At 53.5% G+C, this 27,621-nt stretch overlaps 3 protein-coding genes across 5 annotated transcripts; all 3 read right to left on the bottom strand.

Moving 5' to 3' along the window:
- Positions 1-1,051: 1,051 nt before the first annotated feature.
- On the bottom strand, positions 1,052-6,187 carry METTL13 (methyltransferase 13, eEF1A lysine and N-terminal methyltransferase). Of its 2 annotated transcripts, none has more exons than XM_054384383.1 (8): positions 6,035-6,187; positions 4,731-5,478; positions 3,885-4,084; positions 3,108-3,303; positions 2,712-2,855; positions 2,323-2,535; positions 1,826-1,957; positions 1,052-1,326 (listed from the first exon to the last, which is right to left on the bottom strand). In XM_054384383.1, exons 1-8 carry the CDS (start codon positions 6,185-6,187, stop codon positions 1,052-1,054), a joined length of 2,061 nt encoding a protein of 686 aa, XP_054240358.1. The 2 variants fall into 2 exon arrangements, with proteins under 2 accessions (XP_054240358.1, XP_054240360.1); XM_054384385.1 differs by having other exon boundaries at positions 3,885-4,076; positions 5,176-5,478.
- Positions 6,188-7,417: 1,230 nt separating this feature from the next.
- On the bottom strand, positions 7,418-11,350 carry ITPA (inosine triphosphatase). Its single transcript, XM_054384369.1, has 8 exons — positions 11,288-11,350; positions 11,125-11,182; positions 10,974-11,038; positions 10,189-10,262; positions 9,134-9,165; positions 8,300-8,415; positions 7,918-7,994; positions 7,418-7,616 (listed from the first exon to the last, which is right to left on the bottom strand). The coding sequence occupies exons 1-8, from the start codon at positions 11,348-11,350 to the stop codon at positions 7,496-7,498; spliced, it is 606 nt and encodes a 201-aa protein (XP_054240344.1). The 3' UTR covers positions 7,418-7,495.
- Positions 11,351-15,582: 4,232 nt separating this feature from the next.
- On the bottom strand, positions 15,583-26,785 carry VAMP4 (vesicle associated membrane protein 4). Of its 2 annotated transcripts, none has more exons than XM_054384377.1 (7): positions 26,720-26,785; positions 24,851-24,897; positions 24,431-24,481; positions 17,582-17,682; positions 16,954-17,033; positions 16,731-16,782; positions 15,583-15,719 (listed from the first exon to the last, which is right to left on the bottom strand). In XM_054384377.1, the coding sequence occupies exons 1-7, from the start codon at positions 26,783-26,785 to the stop codon at positions 15,691-15,693; spliced, it is 426 nt and encodes a 141-aa protein (XP_054240352.1). In that variant the 3' UTR covers positions 15,583-15,690. The 2 variants fall into 2 exon arrangements, with proteins under 2 accessions (XP_054240352.1, XP_054240353.1); XM_054384378.1 differs by having other exon boundaries at positions 24,431-24,478.
- Between the last annotated feature and the right edge of the window lie 836 nt (positions 26,786-27,621).

The following is a 27,621-nucleotide window of genomic DNA, read 5'->3' as shown; positions in this document are numbered from 1 at the left end:
CAGTGGCAAAGTGTCATGTCCTTGAGCAGGTTGTCACCTTGATGGCTGCAAGCTCTGGTACAATGTCTGACTCATTTTGGTACTAGCTGTTTGCAAGGGAGAAAAAAACCCCAAATGACTTTGATGAATATGGGAGCACCAGTGGGTCACCTGCTCTGCAACAGGCCAGGACACATGGATCAGCTCTTCAGCTAAACCTCACAGGGAGAAACCAAGCTTTGAAACCCTTAGGAGACAGAAAACCTTCCTGGGTAGGAATGGGGAGCCCTGGGAACACCCTAACAAGCATTTTCCTGCTTCCTTTTTGTGGTGCTGATTGGTGTACCCAGGGTTGGGTCCCTGTTGGCCCAGGGGGCAGGGGAAGGAAGACTACAGGTCCCAGCTCACAGGGGCCACAACTGGAGAGATGAAGAGGGGAAGCACATGAAGAAGTCCAGTTCAGGATGGCAAGTGGGGAGGGGCTGGCAGAGTGCAAGAGGCAGCTGCCTGTCCCAAGGAACGGAGATGACTGTTATTTTTTCCAAGGGTACTGAGTGCTCCAAAAATAAACCTAGCAAAGCACTGAGGGGCTCAGAGCAGTCCTGAGCACTTTTATTTTCACAGCTCTCAGCCCACATGCATCCATAGCCAGGCTTGGAGCAGGGCTGCAGCTCTGCAGAGACCAGCTACCAGGGATGCTGGAGATGCAGGGAGAGGCAGCACCAGAGGGAAGGAGCTTTGTGAGGGGAAAGGGGTGGCTGGAGGGATGCTTTTCCCACAATGGGAAAGCACTGAGGAGAGACCCAAACCCAAGTCTTATTAGTCCCACATCATCTTCTTCCCCTCATCAGCTCAATGCTACCCCTTGGGCTGCACAGCCTCCCACACTCCCAGAGCCCTGCTTGGAAAGCCACACTGCAGGGACAGCTCTCCACACCAGTCCTGTCCTTCAGGCAGGCCCAGGACACCGCCAGCCCCTCCAGGGCAGCAGTCTCAGCCATGGGCACCCCTCTGCTGTGGGGCACAGCACCTACACAGGGACAGCTCTCATCAAGCAGTATCAGGGCCCCTCTCAGAGGATCTGGATGGCCTGCAGCATGTCTGCCAGCACATAGGAGCTGTCCCAGGGGCGCCCAGGCTGCCGCAGGGCCCCCTCAAGTGCCTGGGCACGAGCCCCCAGCTCTGCAGCGTCCCAACGGGCCTCGGGGCTGGGCTGGCAGAACAGGATCTCGTTGACCTCTCCTGTGATGCGGCGTGCATAGAGCAGTGGGAAGACCTCCCTGAGGGTGGCCAGGACAGACTCCTTCAGCTGGGCATCACGGCACACCAGGTTGAGCACAAAGACTCCTGCAGCAGGGCGAGACAGATGGAAGTTCAGAACAGCCTGCACACATTGTTCTGCTCCCTGCTTCCCTGTGGGAACACAGCAGAATCTGTGCCACCCTGCTGCAAAACTCTCCTGCGGCAGCACGAGGAGTACCAGCACCCCCCCAGTGCCCTTGGCCCAGCTCCACATCCTTGCCACCATGAGAGTCGTGGGTGGCCACACAATCTGTTCCCAGGTACTGCCTACACCCTCTGCCTTCCCACAACCTTTATGGGCCTCCTGGGATGTCTCAGCCTGCCTGACCCAGCAGTGCCACAGGCCACCTGCCCCACCCTGCTCCCTGCTGTCACAATGCCCACCTGGATCCGGGGCTCACCAGGAACGGAGGATGCCACGCAGCAGCCCTGGCCACAGCTCCTATTATCCAGGGTTAGGAATGGTGGCACTGCCTCAGCCCTTAAACCCCACACAGGACCAGCCAGCCTGCCTGCAGGGGCATAGACAGATTCCCCCTCCTACCTTCTGGCTTGAGAATGGTTTTAACTTTCTGCAGGAAGGCCTTCTCCACAAAGGCTGGAGGCGGGCAGCTCATCCCCACCGTGAGGTCTTTGCTGTCCACATCAAACATGATGGCATCATACTGGGCTGGGGCTGCAGGAGGAACCACAGAGATTTGTTATCCCATGGGACAGAGATGAGCCACTCCCCGTGGGGAAGCAATGAATGGGAGGGGGGTTCAAGACACCCCCTCTGTCATGTTACAGCTGCTTCTCTCTCTTGGGGTTTCTCTTTCCATGAGGCACTGACGGCTGCAGCCCTCAGCACTGGGAGGCAGCAAACCTCAGCTCTCCTGCACATGCTGCCAAAGACAAGCCTGGGGAGGCTGGAGCTTGCCACATGTGGCAGGACGTGGGCAGGGATGGGAAGCAGAGAGTGAAAGCAGCCCAGGACTCTGGTGCCCAGCACGTCATCAACTGGACTCAGCAGGGCACCCAGCATGCCCTGCGAGATGGTACCTTCAGCTGCCAGCTTGGCCACGTAGTCAAGGCCATCCGAGACATGCACCTGCAGCCGGTCGCCCTGGGAGAAGCCAAACCAGCCTACAGCCACCTCCAGCATGGAAGGGTCGATCTCCACCACAGCCACGTGGGCCTGTGAGAAGTAGTCGTGGATGAAGAGAGGCAGGCTGCCCCCACCGAGCCCTACCACCAGCACTGCCAGAGGGGTTCCTGCCAATGGAGAGCACCCAGTGAGCCACCAGGACGGCCCCGTTCCCAGTGCCTGTCCCATCTGCCAGCCCCAAGCTATTTCAGAACACTGCATGGGGCCATCTGGCCAGGAAATCCCTGCCCCAGGTGCTGGGGTGCCTGCCCTCAGCACAGCCTCCCACCACTGGCCTCGTCACCTGGGAGGGGGTCGGGGCCCCCCAGCAGGCAGAGCCCAGCAACCATGGCCTTGTGGTGCTCACAGCACAGGTAGCTCTTGTCAATGGCTGCAGGTGGCTCAGCAGGGTTGGCTTTCTTCTTGTCCTTCCTCCGCTTCTTCTGGCCTGAACAGGAGACACTGGCTGTTAAGGGGCAAGGTGGGAGACAGGGGTGGGTGCTTTCTGGGGAATAGACACTCCCAGCTTCTGTCCCACCAATAGAGCAAGCAGTAGAGTATAAAAACGGCTCCAGAGCTCCTCCTGGACAAGGCTGGCAGGTCTCAACAGGACTTTTTTCTTCCTCATGTATCAGTCTCACTCTCTGCCACCCCAAAAAGTCACTCTTGGCCCCTGCTCCTTACCACTTGTCCCACATACCTTGGAGAGGCAGGGAGGGCAACAGCCGAGCCTCTGACTGCACCACGTTCCTGCTGTGGAGGAAGATGAGGCGCCGGAAGTGGCAGCTGCCATCCCCTCTCACGTCCTCCACAATGTACTCCCCGCTCAGGGGGCTGCTGCCACGGTGCCGTACTGCCCGCACCCCAATGTCCCCTCCCATGGACAGGAAGGGCACCTGCAGGGAGGACAGGGGCTTGTGTGAGGAAGGAAAGGCTACAGAACAGACCCTAGCACTCCTGCTGTCCCTGACATGGCTAAAGAGCTGGGACAAAGTGGACACAAAGCAGGAGCAGACAGATCTGCTGTAGGCAGCTGCAACACGTGGGACACCAGATTCCCTCCCATGATATGCGTCGGGATCAGCAAGCAAACACCCCAAGACTTTTTGCAAGAGTTCAGGTTTGGGGAGTTGGGACAGGAAGGAGGAGACAGAAACAACAGGAGAAGTTAAAGGCAGGACTAAGGAGGAGCTGGATCTCTCAGGGTTTCAGAATGCCTGGTTTTCCTGGGATGTTGGGTTTTCCAGGGCAGTAACCTCACATTGAATCCTGCCATACAGACACCCCAAAATCCTGCCTCCAAGCCAAGGCAGCCAGCTGGAAGGAAAACTAAGGAGCTACAGCTGACACCAGTGTCCTCCCCACCGAGGGAGCCAGCTCACACGCTGCAGCTGGATCTGTCATGGAGAAGAGGGATTCATTGTTGGCAGCCAGCCTGACCCCAGCCTCGGGAAGCTGAGCAGGGTGCAGGGCTCACCTGCTGCCGGGTAGGGAGGCCTGGCGGGGCCAGCTCCATCACCTTCGCTGACAGCTCCGCCTGGATGCCAGCCATGTCCTCGTAGTGCTGCTCCCTGTGCAGGGCCACAGTGACCAAGCGCCTGAAGCCTGCACTGATGGCCAGCTGCTTCCGCCCTTCCTCCATCCCAAAGAGCCACTCAGTTTCTCTGCCCTGTGGGACTGCAGAAGGAGCTGCCATCAGCCTGGGCCAGTGCCAGTCCCAGTGCCACCCCAGCCTCCAAGACAGGAGCTGCAAGAAATGTCAGACATCACAAGGAGGTACTTCTGTGTGCCTTAGCTGTGCTTTGCAGTCATCATGAGTCCCCATGCTGGGGAGCCTGGACAAGCCCCTCATAAGAGGGCAGCCAGCAGCTTCACAACCTGTCTCCTGTGCTAAGTGCTGCTGGCAGAGCCAAATGTGTCTCCATGAGGAGCAAGCACAAAACCAAAGTGCAGCCCCGAGCAGCCTGACCCTGGGAAGCCAGGACACCCACACAGACCAGTGAAGCCTTTCCAGCTGCACCTGCTGGGGTCTGTCTTTTTGCAGGGACGTACTATGGTGGCTGTGACCAGCATCAAGGCAGGAATCCACCACTTTGGATGCAGGGCAGCTACCATTCCTCTGCTGCCAGAGGGGCACCTGCTCAGACAGCAAGCTCTTGCACCACCAGGCAAGCACATCCCACCAAAACGTTACAACTAAAACAACAACCCAGGCAGGACACTTCTGCCTCCACCCCTGTCTCAGCAGGACCAGGACCCATAACTGTTTTGCAGCTCCTGTGCAGGGCACTGTCCTGCTGCAGGCAGCAGAGACTCTACTCACTGATGAAGATGGCGAAGTGATTGTTGCGGGAAGGTTTCACCGAGGGACTGTCAACAACATGCAGCGTGTAGCGAGGCCTGCCACTCTCTCTGTCACACAGGTCCAGGGGAACCTGCTCCCCACAGGGTGTTCTGCTCAGCTGGCTGCAGAGCAGGGCATAATGCTGCCTGTCCCTCACTGCTGCCACCAGCTGCTCCGTGTTCTCCACCCGCATCGGCTTCTGCTGCTCCTCTGGGCAGATCTCCAGGATCTGTGGTGCCGAGCCCGGGATTTTCCTGAACTTTGTCATGACATAGATAAAGATGGGCAGGACAAACTGCTGTTTGTCCCCACTGCTGGCTACCTGATGGACACGCACGACCCAGCCTTCTTGGGAGAAGTATTCCACTGCTTTCTTCAGCACGTGGGCTTGAGCCAATGAGACACAGAGGTAGCGCCCTCCCACCTGCAGGACCCGGCTGATCTCAGCAAACATCTTGTCCGCCTTGACTAGAGTAGCCTCCTCTTCATCAGTGAGGATGGCATCCAGTGTGCCTTTGTCCAGCACCACCTGGAACTCGGCATCAGGGAAGTCCATCTGGAACATGTCCATCACCAGGTAGCTCATCTTGGGTCTCTTGCTCCCGCTCCGCTCTTGCATCTGACGGATCACTGCGTCGCTGATGTCGATGTTCACAATATCCTCACACGTCCCCGTGTCATACATCTGTTCACTCAGCTCCGAGTTCCCACAGCCCACCACCAGAACCTGGGGAACAGCATAAGACCAACGTGATGGTGAGAACACCCTCAAAACGTGCCACAAAGAATTTTACAAGCAAGCGTCAGCCACACCCTTGAACCCTCTGTGAAAACCACACCCACAGCACCAGAAAACCCACTCTGCAGGGCCCCAAGATTAACTTTCCATGTAGAAAAATCACAGGCACATAAGCAATACACATAAGGATAAACTCCCTTCCTGTGAGGGTGCTGAAGCACTAGAAGAAGCAGCCTAGAGAGATTGTGGAGTCTCTTCTGGAGAAATTCCAAAGCTGCCTGGATGTAGTCCTAGGGAATATGCTCCAGATGAACCTGACGGTCCCCAGAGGTCCTTTCCAACTCCCACCATGATCTGCTGCATCTCTTTTGGGGATGATCTGGGCGTTTTAGCTTCCAGAGCTCCTCGTCCCAGGGCAACGCGCGGGTCTCTCCTGCGCCACACTGGGGTTTTCGCTTGGTCTGTGTCAGCGCACGACGGCGCTTGGAGCCGGGACACGGCGGCGCAGAGCTGGCCGCTCAGAGGAGGCTGGCTCGGGGCTCACCTTGTCGCGGGGCCTAATGTACTTGTGCAGGACGGGGCAGAGCTCCGGAAAAGCCCCGTACCACTCGAAGGGGCGCTGGCCGCGCTGCCGAAAGAACCGATCCCAGTACCGGGCCGATCCGAACTCGCCGGGGCTGCGGGGCAGCAGCTCCATGGTCCGTCCGGCGCAGCCCCGCTGCCGCTGCCGCTCCCGCCGCACGTGGCACAGCGCCGCCAGACAACGTCATCCGGCTGCGCAGCGCCCCCATTGGATGCGGCAGCCCCACAGCCGATTGGCTGCCTCTGCGCCTCGCCCCTTTCCATTGGCTGCCCGCTCTCCGCGCCCCCGGCACCGCTCTCCAGCGGCAGCCCCTGCCGGGCCCGGAGGGGAGCAAAGCAGTTCGCTGGGACGATGCTACCGCCGGCCTACGGGCAGCCCGGGACTCGGTGCTCTGTGGGGCCCAGGGCTCTGCTGTTTCTGAGCCGAGGCCCATGGGGTTGTGCAGGGCCAAGCGCTGCGGTGACAAGATCCCCAGACTACACTACTGGCTTGGGGAAGCAGTTGGAAAGCTGCCCATCAGAGAAAGACCTGGGAATGCTGATCAACAGTCGGCTGAATATGAGCCAGCAGTGTGCCCAGGTGGCCAAGGTAAAGTGCAGGAATGGTGTGGACAGCAGGAGAAGGGAGGCAATTGCCCCTTGTACTCAGCACTGGTGAGACCATACTGGGCTCAGTTTTGGGCCCCTCACTACAAGAAAGGCATTGAGGTGCTGGAGCAAAGCTGGTGAAAGGTCTGGAGTCCTATGAAGAGTGCCAGAGGAAACTGGAGTTGCTTAGTCTGGGGAAGAGGAGGCTGAGAGAAGACCTTGCTCTGCAACTACCTGAAAGGAGGAGTGCTGGCAAGATGGGTGCTGGCCTCTTCTCCCAAATAACAAGCAACAGGACAAGAGGAAACTACTTTGAGTTGCATCAGGGAAGTTTAGATTTGATATTAAGAAAAATTTTGCCCAAAAGCCAAAGGGTTGTCAAGCTCTGGAACAGGCTGCCCAGGAAAGTGGTGGTCACCATCCCTGGAGGAATTTAAAAGCCATGTAGATTTGGCACTGACACGGTTTAGTAGTGACTTGGAAGTGCAAGGTTAATGGTTGGACTTCATGATCTTAAAGATCTTTTCCAACCTAAATGATTCTGTGATTCCCCAGGAGAAAACTGCCGCAGGGAATGCCTGTACAGGGCCAGGCCAAAGTCTTAACAAGCACAGCAGCCCCTGCGAGGCCCCCTCCTTGAGGCACAAATGTGTAGCCTACATACTGCAGACGCACTGGGCTACACAGCGTTTGTGAAGCAACAAAAATAGAGGGGGAGGGGGAAAGACACCAGTGGCTTGCTTCAGAAGGAGCAGCTTTAATGGCAGCCCACAGCAGCTGTGAGCTCTCCTGGGGCTATATGTGATGTGGACAATACACTCACAGCCCGGAAAGGCTAGCTGGGGTCAGAGCAGGGCTCTGTTGAGTTACTCTGAAGAAAGAAGGCAGAGAGTTCACTCAGTGCTCTGTAACGGTGTGAGATTGAGTTCTTCACTTCCTTGGGCAGTTCGGCGTAGCTGGAGGGGAAGAGAAACCACAAGTCTCAGCAGCAAACATACTGCAGCATGTGCCCTCCACTCACCAAGGGCTCCCCTCTGCTCACTGTCTCCCTGCTTGACTGCAGCAGGGGTGTCCGTAGTGACCCACTGGCAAAGCCAGCAGCTCCTCTCCTGATGCAGAGGTTCCCTGTAACCCACCACATCCAGATCCAGGAAGATGTTTTCTGCCTGCCACCCTCTCACAAGCCAGTTCCTCCCCACACACAAACTCAACCCCAGCTTTCCTTAGGTAAAGAGCTGTAGGTACAGCACCACTTACGTCTGGTTGTAGCCATCTGGCTGAAAGCAGGGATCCCAGCCAAAATCTCGAGGACCTCTAGGCTCCACTATCAGCCCCTGCCACAAGAAAGCAAAAAATCTCTGTAAGCTCTGGTTTGCAGCATTTCCCTCACAGTCACATAGGAAGATGAGGGGGCTGAAAAGCCTGAGGTAATGTGCAGAGTTTGGTACATACAGCTGGGGAAAGGGCTCTAGTATTCAGCACCCACCAGCTGTACACTCCCTCTGTTTGTTCCCAAGATCTGAGGGCATTCAGTGACCAAGGGGCCACTAAAATTATCCTCAAGAGAGCCAACACCATTATGAAATTCACATTACTTCCCTCCTCTCAGCATGTTCCCTCCCCCAGGCACAACACCTACGTGAGTCTGGCCTTTGAACAGCTTCACTGGCTCCTCCGGGTTTCCAGTGCTGAATGCAAAGGTACAGAGAGCGTAGGCAGATTTGTCTTCAAACCCGGCCAGCAGCTTGTACAGGCCTGAGCAACACAGAAAGGATCTGGGCGTTACTGCCGACCCCTCGGAGCGCAATACACCCACCTAGAGTCGGATCGAGGCAGCGCTCGGCACTCATAGCTAAGGGACAAGAAGAACTCACTACAGGAGGTGACAAAGCTCAGGCACAAGGATTCTTTTGGCCCAGTCCCTCCTATGACTGAAGCCAGGGCTGCAGACCTAACACAGCAGAAGCTGCAGCACCCTGCTATTAATTGGGAGAGGAAGGAAACAAGCAAGTGCCACCACAGAAGAGTAATGCCTACTCTGAATTAGTGTAATTAACGTTCATGATGCCAGTGCAGCATTGCAGTCACACTCTGAACCCTGGGATGAAAGGCAGCCACTGCACACCAGGGCAGAAGAGTATTCATGAAGGGCTTGCACAGAAGCCAGAGGGAGCAGGAGGTCTTCCAGGTCACACTGACAGATAAAAAGTTTCCACAAGCCCTGCCACCAGCCTGCGGAGGCAAGGAGCCTGGAAATCCAGGCATGATGCTGAAGCTACTGAGGGAAAACAACATCCAGTGAAGGCAGACACAAAACAATGAGAGCACATGAGAGGACAGACCTGGACAGACAGAAAGGGAACAGATATGAAATGGGCAGTGGGCAAGCATGCTCAGCAGAGCCCAGCTTGGGTTCCACCTGCAAAGAATAGAGTTATGTGCAGTAACAGAGCAGTAACAGAGCAGGCAGTACCTTCTGGTTGGAGTTTTTCCAGGAACCATTTTCTGAAGAGGAAGAAGAGGGGAAAGATTAATTTTTTCTATTATTTCTCAGAAATAATCCTTGAGGTTTTTTTTGTTTTTTTTTTTTTTTTCCCTACATTTTCATAGCCCTTTAAGTCCCTTTCAAATGTGCTGTCAAAGTACTTCATTCTGGACTATTTACCAATCTACTAACAATGACAGCCTTAGCTCTTCAACTGACCAGCACAGTGACAACAGCAGAGGGGTATTTAATCTGCTGCACTACTGGGGTCTGTGTAAATAACCCAGTTTTCAGCTGTGAGCACTGACATGCTGAAACACATTTCTCAACTCAACTTGTTCACATCTTACACTCAGCTGTAGTGCCAGCTTCTTCACATAAAACTTTCATGTCTCTGCTTAGCTCAGCAAATATAACTGGGAAGAATTAATCACACTAAAAGTTAATTCCAGGAGCTAAGGAAATATTTTATTAGAGGAGTTACACTGTAACAATAACCTTGTTATTGACTTGATTAAAGCATAACCTACAGGGCACTCACCCCAGAGACCTGCTTAAACATATAGTGCCTTAGCTATACCAAGTATGCTGTGAGGCAAGGTTCCCCAGCTGGCTGCAAGAGCAGGCACCAGAGATTGGGAGCCAGAGGTAACAATGCAGATTTCTCTCTCTTGTCCTGTACCAACATCAGGGCTTATGGAGTTAAATTTTTTTCAATGAGGGTGACAAAACACTGGAACAGGCTGCCCAGAGAGGTTGTAGAGTCTCCTTCTCTGGAGGCATTCAAAACCCACCTGGATGCATTCCTGTGTGACTTACTCCAGGTGATCCTGCCCTGGCAGGGGTGTTGGACTAGATAATTTTTCAAGGTCCCTTCCAACCCCTAAAGTTCTGTGACTCTGTGTGAAATCCAGGTCCTGGGGTGCATGATGAAGCTGAGGGGACAGCCTATTGCTCCTGGCACAGGGAGAATGCCTCATGAAGCACACCCTGCCAGCCTGCACTCCTAACACAAAAGTTGAAGCAAGTGTCTTCCTACTTACATGTATGGCCCTGGAAGGCCCCCCAGGGCATTGAAGCACAAGCAGGTGTCTTCTACTATAACAGGTCCCTGCACCTACAGGAAAAGCCCAAGAGATGGAAGCATTAGACCTATTGGAAGGCAATGCCTGCAACCCTGTTGTCTTGCTCTATCCTAGTCTCACAATTCCATGATAACAGAAATACCACAAAAGTTCACCAGCTCTTACAGCTCTTTACATCAGAGGTAATCCACAGACACAATACAACCATGCTCCCCCCAGGCCAGCTAAAGAACGGTAAGGAAAGTCTCTCATGGAGAAAAATGAACAGATGGAGCTCTACACCCGCTGCCCTCCCAGAGGAAAGGAATAGGAAAGCCTCCGTCCTGGAGGCATGGCTGCATTTCCCTTGAGCCCCAACCCTCACCTGGTTCTTCTAAGACACCCATCCTAGAGGCATCTCTGAAAGGTGACCTGAAGCTCCAGCGAACAGAAAACTGTCTCTGCCACTGGGGATGGTCTGAAGGAGATGCCATGATCCTCCTGCTGCTCGAGAGGAGGCCAGAGGAGCAGCACCGGGACTGCCTGAACACTGTGTCACGAAAGAGCGCTCACTGCCACCCAGCACACGTCAGAGACAGGTGTGCAGTAAGGCCAGGCCAGTCACAGATGTGCCCTAACATTCCCCAGGGCCAGGTCAGAAGCCCCAAGACCCACCAGCTGCCCCCCAACCCGCCGGAGCTGCGGTCCTCCCGCACACACTATCACTCTGACTGGCGGGAAAAGGGAAGGAGAAAGCAAGCGACCTGCCGGGCGGCTTCGCGACACTTCTGCACGGAGATCTCATCCGGCTCACCCTGGTACTCGGGCACTGCGGACACAAAGGTCGGCACTGAGAAAATGACGACCGGACTGGGCCGCGCCCAATGTTTCCCCGAGGTCCCGTCGCCAACTTACGGTCAATTTTTTTCGCCACCAGCGTGTAGGGAGAGGAGTCTCCGAGGATCTGAGTGACCTGCAGCGAGAGAACGGAGGAAAACCCGCCTGTCAGGCCCCGGCCCCGCCGAGCCGAGCCGAGCCGAGCCAGGCCAGGCCAGGCCGCGACTGCCCCCGCTCCTACCTCCTCCAGCTTCTTGGCGTTGCCCGTCACGAACACCAGGCTCCGCCGGGCCGGCACCGCCATCCCAACCTCGCGCGGAGTCCAGATCCGCGCGCAGAGCTGCCAATCAGCGCCGCCGGCCGCGCCAGGCTCCGCCAATGGGAAGGCTGCTGCCGCTGCCTCTGCCTGCAAAGGCGGAACTTCCGGTCTACCGCGGGAGGGCCGAGTGCGGAGCCGTGCCGCGCGGTCGCGCGAGTGCAGCGCGGCTGGCCGTGGCGGCCTTGAGGGCGCTGCCCTGGCTGGCCTTCCTCTCCCTATCCTCCGCCGCAGGCTCTCTCTGCGCTCCTCACTTCCTCACTCGCCCCTGCCACTGCTCCCCGCCGGCTGAGACTGCAGGCACTGGCTCCTCCAGCGGGGCGCGGGCGGTCGTGTCGCCGCTGGCCGCCTCCCTGTTTATTTCCCCAGCGTTTGGCAACCACGGCTGGAAGATCCCTCTCTGTGTTTTCCCTAAAGTGGAATCAGACGTTGTCGGGGGGATTAGGCAACGGGTTGCGCTCCAAAAGCTGCTGCTGTTGACCCCCCGACCTCTGGCAAGCCTTTGCACTTCTTGACACCAGATTTCTGTTGGGGGAGCAGTGAAGTTTGCAGGTCCAGCTGGCAGCTGCAGCAAAAACTCCTGGACTCGAGAGTCAAGAGATGGGCCCTGCTGCCAGTGTGGAGCTCTAATGGAATGAGGCAGGGAAGTCCACTGCTCCCCAGCCAAACGGTGGTGGAGAGTACTGCCATATGAAACAGCAGGGTCCTGGGAGCATTCCCTCTGTGCTACCTATGCTGCCCTCTCACACACAATTCCCCCCAGAAGCTCCTCCAAAGGGACTCCCCAGGGTGGACTTCTTACCCTCTGGTCTGCCCAGCTCCCAAATTTGAGAAAGGAAACGCCTCTGCCCAGCTGCATCAGTGCTGTGGACATCATCCCTGCAGCCCCATGCCCTTGGACATGGGAACCCTTCCGTCTCCCCTCGTGGGTCATACCAGCAAGCCTTGGAGGAGGAACCAGCCCTGCAGGAGGAACACACAATTCCAGCCAAAACATGCTGTTCCCTATAAAAATGCAGTCATGTGGAAAACAGCAGCTAATGAAGAGGTCTATCTGCTACACAAAGAGGGAATGGAGAAAACAGACCATGCACTTGGGTGAAGGAATTGTTTTTGATGTAGAATCTCCTTCACAACATCTCCTAAATTAAAACCAACTCCAAAGTATGCAGATGCTCCATAAAAACAACAAGCCTCTCCACTCACTACACTTCTCCCTGCCACCAGTCCAGACTGGGATGGCACAGGCTGCAATCTAAAGACAATGGCATCTTGAAGAAACATAAGGAGGACTGCTCTGTAGTACACCTGAGACCAGACACTGTCATGGTCTTTTCAGCCTTGAATGAAAATCATAGAATAGATTATATGTTGGAAGGGACCTTTAAAGATCATCCCGTTCCAACCTCCCTGCCATGGGCAGGGACGCCTCCTACTCGAACAGGTTGCTCAAAGCCTCATCCAGCCTGGTCTTGAACAATTCCACAACTTCTCTGGGCAACCCATTCCAGTGGCTCACCCCCCTCATAGCAAAGAACTTCTTCCTCATATCTAAATCTACTCTGCTCTAGTTTAAAACCATTGCTACTGTCACCACCGGCCTTTATAAATAGTCTCTCTCCAGCTTTCCTGTAGTCCCCTTCAGGTACTGCAAGGCCATTGTAAGGTCTCCCTAGAGTCTCCTCTTCTCCAGGCTGAACAGACCCCACTGCCTCAGCCTGTCCTCATAAGAGAGGTGCTCCAGCCCTTGATCAGTAAAATTGTTACTGTAAAGTTCCTGCCCAGGACTGTTGACTTGCTGCTGCCTTTCATAGCCAGAGCTGGTCCTGTGAGGTCTGTGCTCAGGACAACACTAGCATTTGTTGACCTGAACCTAAAACTGATCAACTCATTCTGGTAACTCAAAGTGCACTGAAGGCTTTGGCCACAGCAGCTTTCCCTGCCCTGCTTTTCAAGTACAACTGTTTGCACCCCAGCCTCCACGGGAGATGCTGCAAAAGCACTCTGGCAAAGGTGTTGAGGAAAGCAGGAGCAGGCCTGGTCCAGTCCTGCTGTTACTGAAGCAGGAATCCCAGGCAGGCACAAGAATCAGAGGATCAGGGGCAGTAACCTCACCACCTCATTTTCCATGGATCTAGGTCAGCCAGAAAAGTTTGTGCCTGTTGGAAGCAGCACATTCTTGTCATGGTGGTAACAGTGCCACTTCTCAGGGTGCTACACTGGTGCCTGCACTGAGGGCAGTTTAACAGTATCTGGAAGCTCTCCCTAAGGACATGCTGCTAACTGAGATCTGCCAAAGCAAGCAAGGACAGGGCTCTGAAGGGCACAGCACCAAGCCCTAAATCTGGCAGCTATAACAGTTCTTCAGCACAGTGGGAGTGCCATGAAGCCTTCATTCTACCAGCATCCATTTTCCAAGGGTCTCAGCCCAGCTTTAAAGCCAGCTAGCAAGCTACTGTAAAACTAACTTCTGTTGCTCAGACCTGATGCCAGCAGGGATCTGAGGTCCTGACATGCTGCTGCAGCACCAAGGTCCTTCTGTGGTTGCAGCAGCAGCAAGGTGGGACTGGGAGAGACAGGCAGAGGTACTAACAGGACTCTATAGCAGCAGGAGTACAGCTTTCCCTAGCAGGCAGGCCAGAGGAGGCTCCGCACGACCCCTACACAGGCTCAGTGCCATTAACTCACTTTACAGCTGGCAGGAAAATGTACACAAAAGCTCAGTAAGACCTGCAGCCCCCCTGGAGACAGACACAATCCCTCTTCATCCACCTTCTGTGTTCTTTTGCTGCTGGAGAGTAGCCAAAAGCATAGGTAGGACGATTTTTGTCCCTTCCATTGGCTTCATCATCTTAAAACCAGGCTACGCTTCCAAGAGGAAAAACCCAGCTTGGCCTTCTAATTCCCACCTGGAGAGAGCAGGGCCAGCAGAGGGGAAAAGCCCTGTTTGCATTCCAGCTGGGCAAGCAGAGCCTGTAATCACATCTGACCCTCCAGCCTGCTGTGCTCAGCCTTAATCCCCTTCTCCGCATGGAGTCACACAGTCACTCAGGTGGAAACTGTGTACAAGATCCCGGGGGCAGGTTCAGAAGAGGAGGGTGGAACATGGGACACAGGGAATTCTCTGGGGCACCATTTCCCCTCTCCATCATTACTTCAGACACATACTAAGCAGGACAATTCTCTCTCATCAGAAGAGAGACAGCAAAAAAAAGCAGGAGGGCCTGATCTTGACTCAGATCAAGTCTCAGGCTCAGGGCTGGAAAGAACAAGGGTCCCAAAAATGAGAACCAGATAGAAATGCCATCAGCACCCAAGACCAAGGATGGAGGCAGTTAAAATTCAACAGCCCCACCCATGAATGGAGGAGCTCAGCTCCTGTTCAGTCCAGTACAGGGGCCCCTAAACCTCCCCAAGCACTGCAGTGCATCTGTCTGGGCACAACCCCCATCCCACTGGATTGCAAGGAAGTGAAAAAAGGCTGGCATGCAGGACCACAACCACCACAGCCAGGGGAAGGGTTCCGAGTATGAACTAGGCTTGTTCACCCTGGACTGGTTTCAGGAGCGTTGCCATCCCCTTGCTGTGTCTCTTGTATCACTGAGCTGATAGCTGGGCTTTACACATCTTCCTTCTGGTGAAGAAAACGCTGCAACAGCCCTTTTCTAGGGACTCCTGGCAGCAGAGAGCCCTGAATGACCTCCACAACACGATCAAGACATGCAGGAACTCCAGATGTACAGTCAAAAATAGGTTTACTGGAATGTCTTTAGTCACAGCTGTAAGCAGCAATACTGAAAACACTGAGCTTGTGCATTCCCATGGCAGGACCAGAAAGTCTTCTGGATTGTAAAACCTAATTTTGTTTTTTAATTTTTTTTTAATAGAGAAGACCACCCTTGTAAGGGTCTGTTCCATGTAAGATAATGCTATGTTGCTCCTCTCCTTTGCTTTGAAAGGACAGAGTCCTGTGGAAGGCAGCAGGGAACTGCTTAAATGGAATTATTAATAATATTAGACCATATATACAGATAAACCATAGTGGCAAGTAGCCAGCTCCAAACAAAATTCCACAGAACAGGCGGTTTGGGAATGGAATCTTCTGTTATAAAAAAAATTCTGACAGCAGGAGCAGGTACTCAACCAGAAAGAAAAAAAATAATAATCATTTGGCAGTTCTTAAAACACTTTCAGAACTGGCTACTTGCTGCTGCCTCCTCGCTTCTTGGAGCAAAACAACTTCAAAGCTATATACAGATATCTTGCTTAAATTACACAGCAGTTTGGTTATCCCAGAGCCAGCTCCACCAAAGCCTCCAGCTGCCCCATCAGGTGTGGTACTTCAAGACTATGGGTACTAGAAAAAACAAAGAAACAAGCTCTCAGCCACACACCTTCACATACAACACCGATCCCCACCGCAGACATCTACCCATTCTGTAATGAATGAACCCAGCAGGGGGAGGGCAAGCGTGTTGCCAAGCCCATGCTAATGAAATCTGCTGCCTGCAGCTGCTAGACAACATTTCTTGCCATCTGCATCTCCTTCCAGCTTCCCAAAACTAAACCAGATGGGATTTTCCATCAGTCTCTCTCTCTCTGCCAGCTCTGCCTCTCCTGCTGCAGGCTGTGTGTCAGCAGGACAACAGACCACGAGGGGTTTGCCAAAATAAATGAGAACAGTTACAGAGGTGCCCCTAGCTAGAGCTGGTGGGAGGAAAACCCTCTGGAGCTAGTGGTGCAGAAGAGCTGTGCTGGGCTGCCTAGAACCCTGGAGCACATCATTCTGCAGGCAGAGGTCTGAATTACTCCTGCCTGGAAGAAACACACTCTGGTCATTATTACCTGTGTGCTAGGAACAGCAGCAACATCTCTGCTCTGGGGAGCTCCAGACAGACCAAAAAGGGCAGAGGGCAAGGGAAGTAACCACAGCAGTTACTTCCCGAAAATTAAGCAGCCTGGGAGCTTTGGGGCAGACCCATTGCAAGATGGCTGATATATGTGCAGAAGCCTTTGGGAGACATTGCTCTGGTCTGGAGCTCTTCCATCTACTCCCACCAGCCCCAGGATCAGTCAGTGCCAACCCTGGGTCAGTGCAATGTTGTCAGGGCAGGGCAACGTTGGTCTTCTTTGGCCCCAGCCAGTAGGATTTGGTTTGAGCCTGCCCCTCTGTGTTTAAACCTTGCAGAACAGCAGCACGGAGTGGTGTACAGGCACCACTTAGGACTGTTTAAGGCAGACCAGGGTCCAACAGGAGTGGCTCAGGTGCTCTCCCCTGGGGACAACAGCACCACAGTGGTGCTATTGGTGTGGAGTGCCAGAAGTCTTTCAATGCCAGACATGGTTGGGGTGATCTGGAGCTACTCACCAATGATCACAAGCAGGACAATGACTGCCACCAGTGCTATGATTGCCTTCATCTGCAAGAGGAGCAAGACACAGGGTGTCATGGGTAGTTGCTTTGACCTGAAAGGAGACCTTTGCCTTCCAGCCTTTTCAACTAGAAAGTAGAGCTCCTCCATCCCCTCCTAGGGAGGGCAGGTAGCCACCCTTCCACACAGCCAGCCCTGCCTCTTCCTGCTCTTGCTCACCTTGCAGCCTCGCCACCACATCTGTCTGCGCAGCTGCTTGGCTCTGTTGCTGAAGGCTGTGGCGTTGTCTGATAGGCTTTCTGTGGAGGAAAGACAAGAGGCGATTCAGTGGCACCGGCAGAGCGTCCACGGAGCTCCAGGCAATAAACTCAGCATCGGGGGAAGAGACCCAACCACAGTGTGATTCACCAAAGCCACAGCAGCGTGCCGCCCTGCGCTGGAGCACACACAGACTGCCAGGCCCTCTGAGCCCCCTTTGTCCTGGCTGTCCTCTGAGCGCAGGGATCTGCCGGGCGTGCCAGCGCACGAGCAGGGAGCTGCAGTGCTCATGGCCGTTGGGACACAGACCAACCTGCCTCTGCTTGAACGACCAACCGCAGCACAGCACCCAGACGCCCCTGAGCTACTGCCTCTGCACCCAGCAGCAGAAGGCGAAGGCGGGAAGAGGACAGCGTCAGCAGAAAAATCAGTTCTGCACCCAAGGCTGGGCAAGTGCTCCCAGTAGGGACAGAAATACAAGCCCAGGTCTGTGATTAGGCACTTCCTGAGCTGAAAGCAGGCAACCTGGTGGAGCAGTGACGAAGACAACCAGGGGAAGAAGGCAGCAGAGCTGCACTTAGTGTCACACCTGATTTATCCTGCAGGTCATCCAGCCGCTCGCCTCGTTCAATCACCTTCGTGATGTTCTCCTGCATAACGTCAATGACTTCATCCACCTGGTTCTGGACACTAGAGCAGAGCAAAGGCAGTGTGAGGAGCAGAGGTGAGCACCACCAGCTATGCTGCAGCATCAGCCCTTGCTCAGGGCTGCCCGGCCTGGCAGGATCTGAGAGCTTATGACAAAAACCAAAGAGAGCAGCAGTGAGGCACAGAGCAGAGGGAGGTTGGTGGGATGCTGAGAAAGCCAGAGGGATGGCATCACCTGGGGTGGGTCTCTGGCAACCCCAGGTAGGGTGAGGGAACACATGGGGCTCAAGGAGCGTGCCAGGGAGCCAGCAGAAGCATTAACACACAAAGGCCACTTGATTGCTGTTGGTGGGCACCTCTGCTGCAGAAGAGCTCATGAAGGGAAAAAAAGAATAATATGAAAGCTGCACCTTATCTTTTCCAGATATCATAGAACCTTGCACTGCCCCTTTGCTAAATAACTGGAGTGAAATCAAAGCAAGGTATGTTCCCCACTCCAGAAACTAAGCTGCTGAATGAAACCCACTTTGCCAGGGGCATCAAAAGGTCAGTAAAGAAATGGCTGATATGAACTAAACCATCTATTACAAACCATCTCCTCATAGGTTATGCAACATTGTGGGTAGTTGTTTCAGTGAACGGTAGCCTAAATCATACCCACAGGGTTATTATAAATGCATTTATTCACTCCACATTGGTAAGAGAGAAAAATTCTTCTGGTGGAAAAATACTGCTACATTCTGGTTTGTACTTTGGAGCTAACACACTTTTATTTTCCTGGAGATAGAAATAAGACATTTCTCGGGGCCCTAGGGAGACAATACATTGCTCAAGACATACTGTTCCCAGAAAGTAAATGGCAATAGCAGTGTCTTGGAGGCAACGCTACACACAGGGCAACAGAACAGAAATAGCTCCAGGCCACTCGCTCTGCCTAAGTCTCAGGTTTGACAACTTAGGTTGTCTTGATTAAAATACATTTAAGCACTTTAAGCATATCAAAATGCAACCAGCACTTGCTAAATATATAAGCACAAACCAGCTACTTTATCAGCTCTCTCTGTTACCAAAACCACACAGCTCCTATTAACAGCATGGGCACTGGTGTCCCCAAAGGGAAGAAGGGCTGCTATCCCCTCATCTTTCGTGGGTGCCTGCTTAGGATCCATACTATCCCACTCCCCAGATTACCCAGTCACACTATCTTCCTATCTGGACCCACACAAACCCTTCTCCTCCCCACTGCCATCTCACAGATGCAGGAGATAAATGCTGTGATTTGCCAAATCAGGCTTTTTACAGGAGCCCCAGACCCAGCTCCACCTCTTAGAGCCATTATCCACTACCTATGCTCAGAGCACTTGGTACAATCAGGACAGCACACCCCCCACCACAGCCTGGGAAACCAAGGCCATGAGAGAGAGCAATATTCCTAAGGCCAATCAATGGGGCCCTGCAGAATGAGGAACAAGCCCTGCCCTAGCCACCACACCTCTAATTCATTAATTAGAGACACAGGAGAAATAGGTCACTGTGAGCTTGTCTCCATAGCAGGTATGTGCCTCTCATGGAGCAGACACTTGCACCAAGACACACACGTGAGAAGCAGTTGCACCAAGCAACAGTAGTCACAGTGGAGAAGGAGATGCCCTGCTCACATTTAGCATCCCAAAATGAGGCAAGGGAAGGCATTAAGAGAAAAGGCTTTCTTCTCCCCTAAAACTCTAGAAAGTGGTCCAGATCTGTGAACATAAAGGGGCTTCCCATCTTAGCATCTCAGGTCACCCTGCACTGCAGCTTCCAGAGCTGGAACAGCTAGGCAACCCCTGTGAAGGCAGTTTCTGACCCAGCAGCCCTTGTCTGGCACACGCTCCCTGCTAGGAGTCTATCTGGAGGAAAAAGGCACAGATAATCCCCAGTGCCTCTCGGCAGGAATGCTCCCCAGTGCCTCTCGGCAGGAATGCTCCCCAGTGCCTCTCGGCAGGAATGCTCCCCAGTGCCTCTCGGCAGGAATGCTCCCCAGTGCCTCTCGGCAGGAATGCTCCCCACGCCCACAAGCCTGTTTTGATCCATTTGTTTTACAAGACGGGACGTGAGTGGCAGAGCTGTCACCAGGGGAAGTTGCAGAAGGTGGCACTGAGGACACAGGCAGATGCTGCCTGGGCACAGGTGGAAGTACCCTGTAGAACAAAGTGTCTACCCAAGGCAGGACATGTGCAGCCCTGTGTCCCCTCCTTGGGGCAGCAGGTGAGGAAGAGTCATGCTCTGTGAGGGGCTTTCCTTACCTCAGCACAGCAGAGAAGTCCCAGCTCAGAGCTGCCAACAACACTGCTATGGCTTGGGGCGAGAGAGGAAAAGCAGAAACATCTGCTGTCCCACAGGAGCCAGCTTGGCAAAACTGAGGCCTCAAACAGCAGTTGCACAGGCAGAAGGCTACATTTGCAGTATGTAAATGTTTCTATAATCATTTACTGTCTTCAAACCAAACATTTCTTCCCACAACAGATTTGTAACCAAGTTATCGTGTTACAACTAACGCGCAGGAGCACGCGAGGTTACGACGCATCTAGGAACGTGCAGCATCATGCAAAGCCTTCCACATCCCCACGAGCACAGGTCAGAGTCTGGACGTGCTGCTGCAGCCCCACGGCACCTTCAAGAGTGGGCAGGTAGGCAACTTCAGGCTGCTCTAGTATGTACCAGCATTTGGGACAGAGCTATGGAGCACAGACCCCTTCTGCTCAAGCATCTCACCTGAGCTGCTGGCAAGATGTGGCACACCTTTGCTGCCTGCCCATAGGCTGGGCATGCTGTGATCCATCCCCAAGAGAATATTTCACAGATGAGGAATGGAAACAGAGATAAATCAAGGCTTAAACTCTTGCATGTGTTGAAGTGCTTAACTCCCATGCAAGACAGACACATTTGAGCACCCCAACACTTTTTGGTATCTGATGTAACAGAGAACTCTAGGGAAAAAAAAAAAAGAAAGGAAAAAAAAAAAAAAAAACAGGAGACCAAGCCAGTGAATGAAACTTTGATCTCCACACAGTGCCCTAACCAGACCTCAAGCCAGTTGTCTCCCACTTACCACTGCTGCCAGATGCCTCTCCAGGATGGGGTGAAAGATGCCCAGCCTACATGTTAGCCAGCAGCTTCAAAAATTCCCCCTAGCTTAGCATGCTGGAGGTTGCAAACTCAAGTCGCATCAAGAAGAGAATACCCGCTCATTTTATTTAGTAAGAGAGAATGAATCCTCCAGTGCGAAGTGTTTTTCCTGCTAGGGGGCTATTGGCTTTTGACACACACATCTCATTTGCTTCACTCCTGCCAGATTTCCAAGAGAAGAAATAAAGCAGGATAGATACCTGCCAGGAAAGGGAGCAAGGCAAAAGCATCAAATATATCTCCTGTGAGCCTCCTTACTAATTACTGCAAACATGATGCTTTTACCAAGGACAGCAAGTATACACTGGCAAAGCAATGAGACCCAACAGTGCTCAGCTATGTTTAGACTCCTCTTAACTAACTTGTGCTTTGCTGGGTCTAGTGTGGCAGGAATAAGCCTTTCCATTTTGGCTGCACTGAGTTAGCTGCTGAAAAAACTCCCTGGGCTGGCCGTGGTGTTGGGCTAACAACAGTGCTGCATTCTTCAGACATCGTAAACAGGCCCTGCACACACCATGGGATGTGCTGCTCAAGGCTGCTGCTTGTCTCCAAGCTGGCTGTTTACAACCAGGATGACACTTGGATTTTCCACCCCAGTGATATTAATAGTGCTGGGTATTTTGGTGCAAATTACAGCCAAGCACCCCTCGTTGTGGCAGTAACCCAGGGAAGAGGGAACAGGATGGAGAGCCAAGCCAGACAGAGCCAGCACTCTGCTCCCCGAGGCACAGCCCTCTGCAGACAGCCCTGCTTTACTCAGGAGCAGGGTATCAGCACTGAACCATGATACAAATCCCTGGGTTTAGGTTTCTGCTTCCTCCCAGCTGTGAAGAAGACAGCAGCCTAAGCCTCCTTGGAAGAATTATACCAAACAATGCCCAACAACATGCTTTTGTTATCAAAGGAATCCTGGACTATGGCTGGGGTCCACTGCACAACCAGACACTTGCAACCAGTGGTCAGGCCCTGGGAAGCTTCAAAACCATTCCCCAAACCCCTCCCCTCATTGGGACATAATTCGGGGCCTGCAGCCAGACAGAGCCACTGGGGCCAAGCCCTGAGGCCAGGGATGCTGGCCACCCTCAGCAGCACCACAGGGGAATCACAGGGACCAAGACCTGGCTCCCCAGGAACCACAGCAGTGTGCTAAGCCTCATCCTTGCTGCAAGCAGAAAACCACATCCAGCAGCACTGCTGCCTGAAAGCAGAAATACCAGGAACAAAGGCAGTCAAGCAGTGGATAAAAAGAGGGTTAGCAGTGGGTTTGAAAAGATGACCTGTGATGAAAGGCTCCTATTCTAAATAAAAGAAACCTAGGTGGAAGATGAGCATTTCACCTTCCCTCAAAAAGGCACTAGAGCTCTCACAACACACATTGAGGACTTCTCATGAAGCTTGGAAGTGAAGGCAGAGAAGAGATATCAGCTCTCTCTCCTTTACCTGCACTTTCTAACTTTGGGGAAGTGGATAAAATCCTGTTAAATGCTACCTTTCAAGGACAGGGAAGTCTCAGAGGGAGCCTAAGGGATCCCACATTGCCACTGAATTACCACAGGAGCATCCCTCCCGACTGAACAGCTATTGGGATAACAGAGCCTGAACTTCCAGACATATCAGGACAAATCACAGCATGCAGAGGTCTGCCATGAATTCTCCTGTCACTGTTACTGGCTCTAACTCACCTTTTTCCCCTACAAGGTTTGCAGTGTTCCCCACCACCTCTTTCTGCAGCTGAGCCAGCCTTGAGGGTCTCTGCTGCCAAGCTCTCCACCCTGACCCAAGCCCTTTTGCTGGCAAGGACAACTAGTAAAAGTTTCTAGCCTTGCCCCTCACATTCAACATGTTCTGCATCTTTGCTCCCATAATCCTATCACTTTTTCCTCCACCCAATCCTCCATCCAGTTTCCTTCTACACCTCTCTTCACACCTCATTCCTCCAGTCCCATACAGCTACAGTCTCTCTAAGCATTGCCCAGCCATGCCTCTGCAATCCAAATATTCAAATTTCTCATTAAATGTCTTTTCCTTACAGTGTTTCAGCAGCAACCCAAGCTTTTTTCTCCTTTGCAGAGTAAGCTGCATGGTTACAAGACGAGCCATCAATCCATGCAGCACAAGGGCTGGTTTGAGCAGTATTAAGTTTCCAGACAAGAAGTGATGGCTGCATGCTGCAAGTGCTTATTAAGCAAAGCAATCGACATTAATGAGAGCAGAAAATAGAGACTGGTTTGTAAGAGATGCTCTAAACACTAGATAGAGGTAGCCACTTGCTGCCTCAAGTGACATATCCCATTCCAGGCCCACCAGCCAGGCAAGGGGTAAGCCTCACATGGGTTGGGCATTTGTCATATCACACCTGTGAGCCCACCAGCTCCTGAGGGAATTCTTTTCGTTTTTCTCCGCTTCACAGCTGTGGTGCTGTCCTCTGCCTAAGCCCCTACTCCCTTCTGCCTGGCCAAGACAGTAGGAACAGAACTCCTATTTCCTCCCACTGCACAGGGAAGGCAGAAGACACTCTGCAATTACTTTCTGGCAGAGGATGAAGGAGTAGATATTACCCCCTCTCCATCTTTTTATGGAAGTGGGACCCGCACTAAAAACCAACTCTCATCCTTCTCATTCATGCCAGATCATCCTGGCCCTGGCCTAGAAGGGAGGCTTTATCCCCACTGATTACTCTGAAGACCAGCATGCCTCCACCAACATCACCCTCACACCCTGGAGGGAGCAGAACACCTCTGAAAAAGCAGTGACTGAGCACTGCCTTGGTAACTGCAGTGCACTTTGCCCCCAAAGGTAAGGTGGCAAGTGGGTACAGAAGCAAGCACTGCCTAATGTTGATGCTGGCAATGAGTCATCTCAGAGCTCAGCTGGCTTCTTCCTGGCATGAGAAAAATCCCTGCTGAGGAGCAACACTGACTAGTGCCTGGTCACTGGTCCCCACACAGACCTCTCTTCTGCCTCTGCAGAGGTCAGCAAAGGAAACTCTGCCATGCAAACTAGAGGCTATGAATATTCACCCCCCTTTCCATGAGGTACCACCATCACATCCCTCATAGAAAAAGGCAGGACAAACTGGGGCCTAGAACCAGCATCACCCAGGAAGTGACTCGATGGAAAAGGATCCAGAGCATTCCCCCCTTCCTTCTCGCCCTAATACAGTCAGCAATCCTCCTCCAGCTGTAATAGCTTCCTGTTTTCCAGCTGCTTTGACTCCACTGAGTCACTGCTCATCTCCAGGTCACCTTTATCAGGTTTTTATCTGGAGAAGAGGAGGCCAGGAGACCAGCTGTTGCCCAAAACATGTTCCTGGTATGTTCCTGACCATTTGTGTTCTTGAAACACTCAGAAGCAAGTTACAGGATGAAGAAAAGGAGCAAGAAAGCAAACAACAACAAAAATGGTACTAGCAAAGGTTAAAATTCAGGGTTGATGATCTAGAAAAAGCCTTACAAAAACACTGAACAGGTCATCACCAGCATACAGCAAGAGCTTTAGGAACTCCACTGAGCTACTGTGAAACAATCCTATCCCTTTAGCTCATATTCAGAACCACACAAATACTCCAGTAACACAGCAGCAGGAGCTCACATCTGTGTGACACTGGGGAACAGCAACTTACTGCCTGATTTTGTCATTTCTGGGTCCAAATCTTGGTCCAGAAGGCCCTCTCCTGCAAGCAGAAGAGACAGCAATCAGGATGGAAGGCACAACAAAAAGATGCTTTTAAACCAGACTTCAAAAGATATGCAGGAGAGCATCAATGCCTTGTGGATGGAGGATTGCTGTCATGGCTCCCAGCAGTCCCTCCCATGTCTCAGGATATGTGAGAAATCCCACTTTAGAGAGGTCACACCTAGTGAATCTGAATTCACACTTGATGCCAAGTCTCTGGGAGATCATCTCAAAGGAATCAAAGCTTTTGATTCCCAAGCCCCCCTCTATATGGCAGGGAGCAGCTCCTGGTACTCGATATCTCCAGTCTCAGAGAAGCAGGCAGTTAAGACATTGCATTCCCTGCAGCAGCTATTCAGAAACTCACAAGAAAAAGTCTTCCTCTTCATCCGAATCCTCCTCCAACAGGTTCCTCTGAAAAACACAATGCAGCTCATCAATGAGCAGCCACCACTGCACACACATTGTCAGGCCTTAGGATGCATCCTCCAGCCACAGGCTACACAGGAGCCCTTCTTTGGGGAGGATCAGCCACACTTCTTAGGTGCCTGGATCCATGCTGTTTCTCTCTGCTTGTGACCAAGGGCTAAGCTGGATGTCTCCGTGCCACTGTTATCACCTCTGTAGAGCACAGACCTGCAGCTCCAGCCTGGGACAATCACACCTCTGCCACTGAGCCAAACTGGGTTTGCATCAGCGGCCAGCTGGCTGCGCAGGCTCAGATCCCAGTTCCAGGGACAGGTTTGACTCCCTGTGATGCAGGAGGGGCCAAGTGCGTCTGCAGAGGGGAGTCCTGCCTTGGAAAGCCGCAGGCAGAGCCCCTGTGCAGGCCAGCTGTGGAGAAAAGGCCCTCTCTGCTCAAGGGATGATCCCAAGCGCTGTGCTCTGTCAACAGCAGCTGCTCCAAATGTGTCAGTGTTGCCTGCAGCCACCCTGGGGTACCCCATCCATGTGGGAATTCAGATCCACTCCTAATTTGAAGGATATGGTTTCTCCAGCTCTGAGAGCAGCAGGTGTAAGAAGGATGACTGCAACGAAACACACTGGGCTGCAGGCAAGGCACATCCAGAGGGGTCAGCTCTTCCAACCCCCCAACTTAGGCAAAGGCTACGGCTGGGCTGGAAGGCAGAGTGATCTGATAGCGCCTCTGCTTTATGCCAAAAGGCTCCTCACTACACCCCATCAGATGACCCAAAGGATGATTTTAAAGAGCAACCCCATAACCTCACTTCAGCCTCAAGGTTTTGAATGTTAGTAGAGTTCATTCCTCATACCAGGGCAGTACAAATTTCCCAGTCAAGCTAAGGGCTTCCAGTATTTTTAGGGTTAAAAATACTCAAGAAAGGGAAATAGCACCTTAAATGTGTAGGCACAGAAACATATCAGCAGCTGCTGCTTCCCCTGTGCATAAATTCAGGCTCCCACCTGTAAGCACAGTGCTCTTATTTTGAAGCTTACCTACATTTCCATCCTTGTCACATTTGCTCAATCAACTTAAGCAAGCCACGAGACCACGCAATCATTTCAGCCATCGCCTCCCTCAGGGGATGAGCAAACCATTCTGGGCAACAGAGGATCCTCCTCTCCTGACAGCTATTGTGAGCTGTCACAACACTTCAGACTACAGCCTAAGCTTGGGTTTAGCACAGTATGTGCCTGGGACAAACTTTGTCTGAAACAAGCAGCTGCACCACTCTGACCCTTATTTCAAAGCCTGAAACATCAGGAGACGTTGGTGACAGGAGAAAAATTCAGTGTGAAGCACAGGGTAACTTCACCTGAGTCTTTCAGCTGCTACATGGGGAAGACAGCTGTGCTGTGCCCAAGCCAAGCTCTGTGCAGAGGTAGGAGACTGAAGCACACTGGGACCTCATGGCCATAAAGGCAGCCAAAAGGAACTGGAACAGGTTCTCAGAACAGCCCCATCTCCTAATGTGGGTTGTTTTAAAACACACAGACCAGGCTTGCTGTACAGACAGTCCCCTGACTAACTAAATACTGCTATCAACAGTGACACTGTTGGGCTTCTGGGCCACGGCTGACAGCTTCAGCAAAGGGAGCTGGAGCTTACCCCACACCAGCCCAGAAGCGAATGGCACAAGAGCCAATGCCAGTGGCCTTGGTGTCCCCAAGGCATCTTAACACCCCCCAGCCCGCCTCACCTACCCTGGACACCCCTCCATAAGTAAGGGCTCACTGTGGCCCCCAGCACCGGGGCTGTCCCCTCGGCACTCACCCGCTCGCTCTTCACCGAGCCTGTCACCTCCTCATCGTTCAGGTGCCGCTTGAATTTCGGAGGCATGGTCTCTGCCTGTGGGATTCGCGGCTTTGTGCCCGGGAGGAGAAGCCTGGAGGGGAAGTGCAGGAAACGGCAGGGTCACCTCGACGCTCGGAGCCCGAACCGCGCGTCCCACCTCGCCGGGGCCCGGGGGAACGGGAAGAGTGCTCGATGGGCCCCGCTGGCGGCCGGAGCCTCACACCAGTAGCCGCGGAGGAGTATGACGAAGAAAAAGGGAGAAAGAACGAAACAGGCCCAGGACGGGGACACGTAACGGCCCCAAGGAGGAGGGATGTCAGGACAGGAGGGATGTCAGGAGAAGGCGGCTGCCAGAGCAGCCGGTACCGACGCCTGCGCTTTCACCCGGCCTCGCCGTTCCCGCCCGCCCCACTAGCAAACACTGCCGGTGCCCCTCACCCCTGCGGCGGTACAGACCCCACCGCAGCCCCGCTTACCGGGCTCCTCTTCGGGCCGGGCCGGCGGGAAATGGCCGGTGCAGCGGTACCGGCCAGGCAGCTGTCCCATCGACCGCCTCGGCGCTCCGCCCGCCACGCCGAGCGCCGAGCTACCGATACTGGGGGGCGGGGCTGGGGGCGGGGCAGGTCTCGGGGCGGGATCGCGGATCTGCCCGCGGCGGGGGCCCAGTCGGAGGTCGGCGGTACGCCGCCTTGGAAGCGCGGGCTCTGGCAGCGCTCCCAGGTCGGCTCCCCGTTGCTGGCAGGGAGGGTCAGGCCGTCTCGGCCCCCGGCATCGCCCCTGGCAGACGGCCCCGGTAGCAAAGCCTCTAGCAGCGGCCGCGGGCTGCAGGGGGGGTGAAGGATGCTGTACCAGCTGCCACTGGGCTAAAGCCGCCGTCGCCG

This window comes from Indicator indicator, chromosome 10 (assembly GCF_027791375.1).
Source record: "Indicator indicator isolate 239-I01 chromosome 10, UM_Iind_1.1, whole genome shotgun sequence".
NCBI lineage: Eukaryota > Metazoa > Chordata > Aves > Piciformes > Indicatoridae > Indicator > Indicator indicator.
Note: the sequence above shows the minus strand (reverse complement) of the source record. Positions and strands in the feature narration are given on the sequence as shown.